At 32.6% G+C, this 8,308-nt stretch overlaps 1 protein-coding gene across 1 annotated transcript; it reads left to right on the top strand.

Annotated features, from left to right (window-relative positions):
- Positions 1 to 4,065: 4,065 nt before the first annotated feature.
- On the top strand, positions 4,066 to 4,740 carry LOC144570531 (uncharacterized). The gene has a single exon (XM_078320440.1). It carries the CDS (start codon positions 4,066 to 4,068, stop codon positions 4,738 to 4,740), a length of 675 nt encoding a protein of 224 aa, XP_078176566.1.
- Positions 4,741 to 8,308: the final 3,568 nt, after the last annotated feature.

Genomic DNA, 8,308 nt, shown 5'->3' with positions numbered 1-8,308 from the left:
TTGATTAGTTCTTGTCACTGCCTTTTCGTATGCTAGCTGCACATGTGACATGGCATCATTTACTGTTCGTCCTGTGAATGCATTTCTCTCTTTGGAAAACCGGAACGCACTTGTAATTCTAAGTAAAAAAAGTAGACAAAAAATGAACCGTTGAACTCAATCAAATTTCCCACAATACCATCTAATTTTGTACAGAAAATGATCATGTTCCCGATATAAACACTAATTTTTTCTCAAAATATAATTAGATGAATCAATGTCTGAAAAGAAGATATTCGAAGAGTACATAGGTAATTTCAGCCTTAATCATAAACATGTGGGCTCCAAAGTAGGTGGGTAGTCAAGTCTATTCCCACATAAAGGCTACAGTCCATATTCCAGAGGACCCAGACAGCCAGGCTATACAGTTCTAATTGAATGTGATATGATTTTATCAAATGAATCTTGTTTACCGATAACGGTACAACTGTTCAACTTCTAGTAAGTAGTGATTACCTTACTGGTGTTTCTTCCTCTCTTCCTACCATAGCATGGCCAGAGAAAATCTCTATGTCTCACAATTGATTAGTTATTGTCACTGCCTTTTCGTATGCTAGCTGCACATGTGACATGGCATCATTTACTGTTCGTCCTGTGAATGCATTTCTCTCTTTGGCAAACCGGAACACACTTGTAATTCTAAGTAAAAAAAGTTGACAAAAAATGAACCGTTGAACTCAATCAAATTTCCCACAATACCATCAAATTTTGGACAGAAAATGATCATGTTCCCGGTATAAACACTAATTTTTTCTCAAAATATAATTAGATGAATCAATGTCTGGAAAGAAGATATTCGAAGAGTACATAGGTAATTTCAGCCTTAATCATAAACGTGTGGGCTCCAAAGTAGGTGGGTAGTCAAGTCTATTCCCACATACAGGCTACAGTCCATATTCCAGAGGACCCAGACAGCCAGGCTATACAGTTCTAATTGAATGTGATATGATTTTATCAAATGAATCTTGTTTACCGATAACGATACAACTGTTCAACTTCTAGTGAGTAGTGATTGCCTTACTGGTGTTTCTTCCTCTCTTCCTACCACAGCATGGCCAGAGAAAATCTCTATGTCTCACAATTGATTAGTTATTGTCACTGCCTTTTCGTATGCTAGCTGCACATGTGACATGGCATCATTTACTGTTCATCCTGTGAATGCATTTCTCTCTTTGGCAAACCGGAACACACTTGTAATTCTAAGTAAAAAAAGTTGACAAAAAATGAACCGTTGAACTCAATCAAATTTCCCACAATACCATCAAATTTTGGACAGAAAATGATCATGTTCCCGGTATAAACACTAATTTTTTCTCAAAATATAATTAGATGAATCAATGTCTGAAAAGAAGATATTCGAAGAGTACATAGGTAATTTCAGCCTTAATCATAAACGTGTGGGCTCCAAAGTAGGTGGGTAGTCAAGTCTATTCCCACATACAGGCTACAGTCCATATTCCAGAGGACCCAGACAGCCAGGCTATACAGTTCTAATTGAATGTGATATGATTTTATCAAATGAATCTTGTTTACCGATAACGATACAACTGTTCAACTTCTAGTGAGTAGTGATTGCCTTACTGGTGTTTCTTCCTCTCTTCCTACCACAGCATGGCCAGAGAAAATCTCTATGTCTCACAATTGATTAGTTCTTGTCACTGCCTTTTCGTATGCTAGCTGCACATGTGACATGGCATCATTTACTGTTCGTCCTGTGAATGCATTTCTCTCTTTGGCAAACCGAAACGCACTTGTAATTCTAAGTAAAAAAAGTAGACAAAAAATGAACCGTTGAACTCAATCAAATTTCCCACAATACCATCTAATTTTGTACAGAAAATGATCATGTTCCCGATATAAACACTAATTTTTTCTCAAAATATAATTAGATGAATCAATGTCTGAAAAGAAGATATTCGAAGAGTACATAGGTAATTTCAGCCTTAATCATAAACGTGTGGGCTCCAAAGTAGGTGGGTAGTCAAGTCTATTCCCACATACAGGCTACAGTCCATATTCCAGAGGACCTAGACAGCCAGGCTATACAGTTCTACTTGAATGTGATATGATTTTATCAAATGAATCTTGTTTACCGATAACGGTACAACTGTTCAACTTCTAGTGAGTAGTGACTGCCTTACTGGTGTTTCTTCCTCTCTTCCTACCACAGCATGGCCAGAGAAAATCTCTCTGTCTCACAATTGATTAGTTCTTGTCATTGCCTTTTCCTATGTTAGCTGCACATGGCATCATATGTTGTTCGTCCTGTGAATGCATTTCTCTTTGGCAAACCAGAACGTACTTGTAATTCTAAGTAAAAAAAAGTAGACAAAAAATGAACCATTGAACTTGATCAAATTTCCCACAATACCATCTAATTTTGTACAGAAAATGATCATGTACAACTTCTAGATATTTGTGTGGCTTGACTGTAGTCTCTATGCATTAATATAGATAGAACATGATATTTAGGATATTAAACAATATAATTCTCACAAACATAAAAATATGATGCTGAAGACGTAGTCATAATGCTTCAACTTGATATCCAAACGGTTTATCTCCCTTGGCCTTTTCTCTTGATGTTACAAACTTTTAATTATCCGTATTCGGATAGTATATATATACCACATAGTTTAGAGTCCAGCTAGTATGATATCGCTATCTTATGGCACCAACTTTAAAATTTATTCGATCGACTTCAAACGATTAATTCAAACTGTTCAAACTGATTTACATGTAACATTTTATTTTTTCGAGTTATTTTAGTATCAAGTCAAGCTGTCAAAAATGTTGAAAAATAAATGCATTAAAATTAACTTAAAAACTCCCACATTTGACTGCTTGACTTGATACTAAATAAATTCAAAAAATTTTAAATTTTGTACGTAGACGCACAACTAATGATGTAGATCAGTTTAAACAGTTTGGATTCATCGTTTGAAGTCGATTTGATAGGTTTTGGAGTTATTGTTATATTGGCTCAAATTACACTGATGTAATACTTGCCGGACTCTATGATTTAATATATATTAAGGAAAAAATTATCTTATTGACCATTATAATTAGAGAAATATTATAAACTTTAGTATTTTTTAATAAATGTCAAATCTGATTCGTATCAATATTTATATCCATTTAATATCAGATTTGTACCTATATTCGAAAATTAAAAATGGATACTAATGTAGTTTTACCATTATCCGCTCCGTATATCCTATCCGTTTTCACCGCTATGTAGTAACTAAAAAAATAGATCATCCTTTAAAAAAATAATTGCGGGTGCATACTATAAAATATTTAGATATAGTTTGTAAAATCTTTCAAAATGAGTTGATCATATTAAAGGAGAACTATACAGGATCAATTCCCGATATAAACATTTAAAAAACCTTCAAAAAATAACTAGATGAATAAATGTCTCAAAAGAAGACTTTCGAGGGGTATATAGGTAATTTGACCCTTAATCATTAACGTGTGGGCTTGAAAGTAGGTGTGTAGTCACGTCAATTCCCTTCTATGTTGAATCTTCAACACTTCAACTTCTAGAGATTGGTGTGGCTTGACACACCACACACAAAATTTCCCACATTATCTTCTCATTTCCTACCATTTTCTTTCCAATTTTCTGAACTTTCTTCAAATCTCTCCAAAACATGTTTCAAATTTAAGTGATCTAGAAACCCCAAAAAAAAAAAAAAAAAAAAAAAAAGATTAAGTGATCCAACTTTACTTTAACCATGGCTGAAGCAGGCTATTCTAGCTTCCTTAGGGTTGCTGGTTTCCCCCTCCATGAACAAGCTATTCGACAAAGCATATGACCATCTCTTTCTTATGTGCGACCATTCCTTTCCATTTTCCTTCCACCAAAACACCATTCTTCTAATTTTAAAGTAAAAAGAAAAGAAAAAAAGAGAACATAGAAAGAACCATTGAACTCGAGCAGATCAAAGTTTGTTTCCCCTAGCTACCCACCTCTACCCACCCACAACTTTCCTTAAAGCCCATACGAACAGAAGGCCAGCCATGATGGCTGAGGCAGCTCTACTCACCTCCTTAGGGTGGGTGGCGTCCCCTTTGATCAAAACACTATTCGACAAAGCACATCACAATCTCGGCACCGGCATCGACGAAAAAAGAAAGATACTTGAGGCCACAGTACTTCCTCGCCTCTCTCTGGCGATTGAGAAAGCAGAAAAGAGTCCCAACAAAGAGAGGGTAGTGGAATGGCTCAAAAGGCTGAAGGGTGCATACTATGAGGCTGAGGAAGCAATCGACATATTCGAGTATGAAAAGCTTAAACAAAAGGTAAAGGATGAGAGGGGAACCCGAATTAGTTTTCCATCCCAATTTGTACCCCAGAAAATAAAAGATAGATTATCTGTATTCACCCCGCAAAAAATAATGCTAAAGCGTTGTATAGACAACCTTATAAAAATTGCAGACGAGGCCAACGATTTCTGTGATTTGTTAGGGGGGCCAGAAAATGCTAATGGTAGTGAAGCTGAAAGGGAAACATACTCAAATCCTCCTGACAGAGTTTTCGGTCGTGAGATAGATAAAGAAAAAATAGTCAGCTTACTCACGCAAAAACCTTCAAATTCTGAGCCTGGACCAAGCACTAGGCCAGCTTTCCCTATAATTGCTATTACGGGCCGTTCTGGTGCTGGGAAAACTACACTTGCCCAGTATGGGTACTGATGTTATTAAGAATATGATAGAAAATTTAAGGCCACTGATGTTATTAAGAATATGATAGAAATCATAAAGGCAGAAGAACGTGGTAGTAATGATTATCCCTCTGCATCTCTTGAAGCTCTTTTCAAAAAAATAAGAAGCATGTTAGGGTCTAAGAAACTTCTACTTGTGTTAGATGATTTTTGGAGTGATACTGAGGATTTTGATGACCAATGGGATAAATTTATTGGTAGCTTAAGTAGTTGTTCACCAGAGACAAGAATTCTACTTACAACCCAATCCAACAATGTCTCACAACTAGCTATGAAAGTAGAGGTCCATGTTTTAAAGGATTTAGAGGAGGGTCAGTTTTCAGAACTCTTTATGCACCATGCCTGGCCTAGCAATTCTCATTTGCAAAAAGAGGAATTTGAAAAAGTAGGTAAAAAAATAGCTGTTGAATCAGCGACCCAGGCAATAGACAACTACTGCTTGAAATCATGGCCCATAATAAATTTATCATTTCTGATCAGAAATGAGGCTCCCAGGAACCAATTTTGCATCCTTCGATCTTCAGTCATGGAACTGAGACTTTTAAAGAATGAACATATTTTCAGCCTTAATTTACTAGAAGTACACAACAAGAAAAAAATAAAAACGAATCTCATCAAAATATGAGGCTACCAATGAGCATTATATATTAATAAATTAAGTACCAACGAAGATTATTGTCATAATCAAAATAAGTCTTGAAGATATTATTATCCCTAAAAAATTGAAGGACTGCTAGTAGATATTCATGCATGGACCTTGATTTTAAATTTCGACTCTTCAAAGACTGGGGTTAACTAAAATTCCAACTCTTCGTTTCTTCCTTTCAATTAGAAAAAAAATATCAAGTTTATAGGGAGAAATTTGAAATTTAACCCTTATAATGGCCGGATTTTGGTAGTTGGACAGAATAAAAATTATTAAATGAATAAATCTCTGAAAAGAAGAGATTCGGATTCCAGACAATGTCACCTTTAATTATGGAGTTCTCCACCATGTGGGCTCCAAAGTAAAAGGCTACATATTATCCTTTGCAGCATGCATGCAGTAGCCAAGCATGTGATTTAACTTTGTCAATGACTAGTGTGGCTTCACATCTACCTACCACAGTCTGTACTGTACATCGTGGCCAGAGAAAATCTATGTCTCACGATAAATTAGTTCTTGTCTGTGCTTTTTCGGATGCAGCATTTTTTTATTTTTTTTTTGCCAAACCAGAACGCACTTCTAAGCCGTGTTCGGCTGTAAAGAATTGCATAGGATTTGGTGAGATTTTTCAAATAATTTGCACTATCGTTCGGCAGATAAGGATTCTTTCAAATTAATTCTCATTAAATTCCCATTCAAATTACTTTTTTCTTTCAAAAATATTGTTTCAATGGGATAAATTAAATTGAGTCTGGGATCATTTTTTTTTCCAGTTGGAGCAACTATTATGAAGATCAATATTTTTTGTTGTTTCTTAATTAATGTGATTAATATATTTTATCATAATTATGAAAAGAACATTTTATTTACAAAATTTTAATTTAAGAAATAATAATTAATAAATATTATTATGTTATTGTTTCATCATTTTATTTAATTATATTAATAATTATCAATAAGTATAATTATATTGGTATTAAGTATTTTAGAAATAAAAAAAAAAATTCCTACAATTATTTTCATGGTACAACCGAACACTCATTTTAACACATTTCCATAATCAATCATGTGTGTATCTGTGTTCATGAGTTCCCACTTTTTCAAAAGTGAGTTCACATCCCTGTCAAATCTCATTCCGTATAATTCCGTGACAAACGAATACGCCCTAAAAGAAAAAAAAAAAGAAAAAACAATTGAAATTATTCAGATATCCCACAAAACCACTTCATCTCGTGAAAAAAAAAACTTAGATTAATAAACGCATGAAAAGATGAGATTCGAAGGGCATATAGACAATTTCACCTTTAATTATGGAATCCCCACCATTAGGGGTGTTCACTGGGTCCGGTTTATTCGGTTTTGAACCGAACCGAATTAGTTTGGACTAAACAGTTTAATTTTTTCGGTTTAATGGTTTTGTTCGGTTTGTTTTTTAAAACCAAATTATAATTTCAGTTCAGTTTGGTTTGAAAATTTTCAAAACCGAAATAACCGAACCGACCGAAATTTTATATATTATGAATTTGGTCCCGACCGCCCAGGTTTATTTCAAAATACATCGGTTTATTTCTTAATCAATAGCTTTAAATACTTTTGTTTATTTCTTAATATCCCAGTTTATTTATTGAAAGCGTCTAATTGTCCACAGCTTTGACTTGCGCGAATACTGTAAAACTACTTCCATATGCTGTATAATTATACAATATATCACATAAAATGTATCAGTTAAAAACAAAACATCCAGCAACTATTTAAAGTGGTCCCATGATAGTTAAAAACACATTGCAATTTGCACAACAGAACAAAAAAGTTGTACTTTCAAACTGTACTTTCAGAAATTGCAGTTATATAGGAAGTTATTGGCAATTAATGTTAGTTATTAGCAGTTATTTTGACAAAAAAAAACGTGATAAAAAAGACAAAATGAAATTTTCCAATTATTATTTTTATTCTTTTTTCTCGATTTAATGAACACACAATAAAATCATCAAAATTACAAACATGCAAATTCACATATGAAAACGATAAAATAAAATGTTAAAAAAAATTAATTTTCAATAGTGTAAAATTATCAAATTAAACCTGTGAAATCAAAAGGTAAAAACTATAAAATTATAAAATTGTAAAATTAGCAGATTAAATAAAATTTAAAAAATATCAATTTGCAATACTGTAAAATTGTAAACTTAAACTGTAAAAAATAAAAAGTAAAAACTATAAATTTAAAATAATGTAAAATTAGCAGATGAAAACGATTAAAATACAAATTAAAAAACATAAATTTTCAATACTGTAAAATTGTGAATGTAAACTGTGAGAATAAAACGTAAAAACTATAAAATTTCAATAATTTAAAATAAGCATATGAAAAGGATAAAATAAACTGTAAAAAAATACAAAATTTCAACTTAAAGTATAAACATAAAACATACAACTTACAAACAATCAATACTGTAAAATTTATAAATCTAAACTATAAATCAATTTTATGTATACTGTAAAATTTCTGAATCTAAACATACATACATCATCTGTTCAACAAAACAACAATATTCATCACACACAGCATCTGTTTAATGCAAACCATAATATTCACCACAAAATAGCAAACCTAATTGCATCATTCAACATCCATAATATCATCAAAAAAACTAGCGTTCTTCGAAATACCATCATGCAAAAAAATAAAAATAAATAAATAAGGTTATAAAACTGTGAACTATATATTGTAAAACACTCTACATATCATGTAAAACTATAAATTATATTCTGTAAAATTGTGAATTATATATATATATTGTAAACCTTTAAACATCAATAATAATAAATACTGTAAAATGATGCATATATCATGTAAAATTGTGAACTATATCCGGTAAAATACTCTACATAA

Source organism: Carex rostrata, chromosome 1, assembly GCF_964058835.1.
Source record: "Carex rostrata chromosome 1, lpCarRost1.2, whole genome shotgun sequence".
In the NCBI taxonomy this organism is placed as follows: Eukaryota; Viridiplantae; Streptophyta; class Magnoliopsida; order Poales; family Cyperaceae; genus Carex; species Carex rostrata.
Note: the sequence above shows the minus strand (reverse complement) of the source record. Positions and strands in the feature narration are given on the sequence as shown.

What these genes read in the sequence shown, in the direction of transcription:
- LOC144570531 (XM_078320440.1), top strand. Translation starts at nt 4,066, where the DNA reads ATGATGGCTGAGGCAGCTCTACTCACCTCCTTAGGGTGGGTGGCGTCC.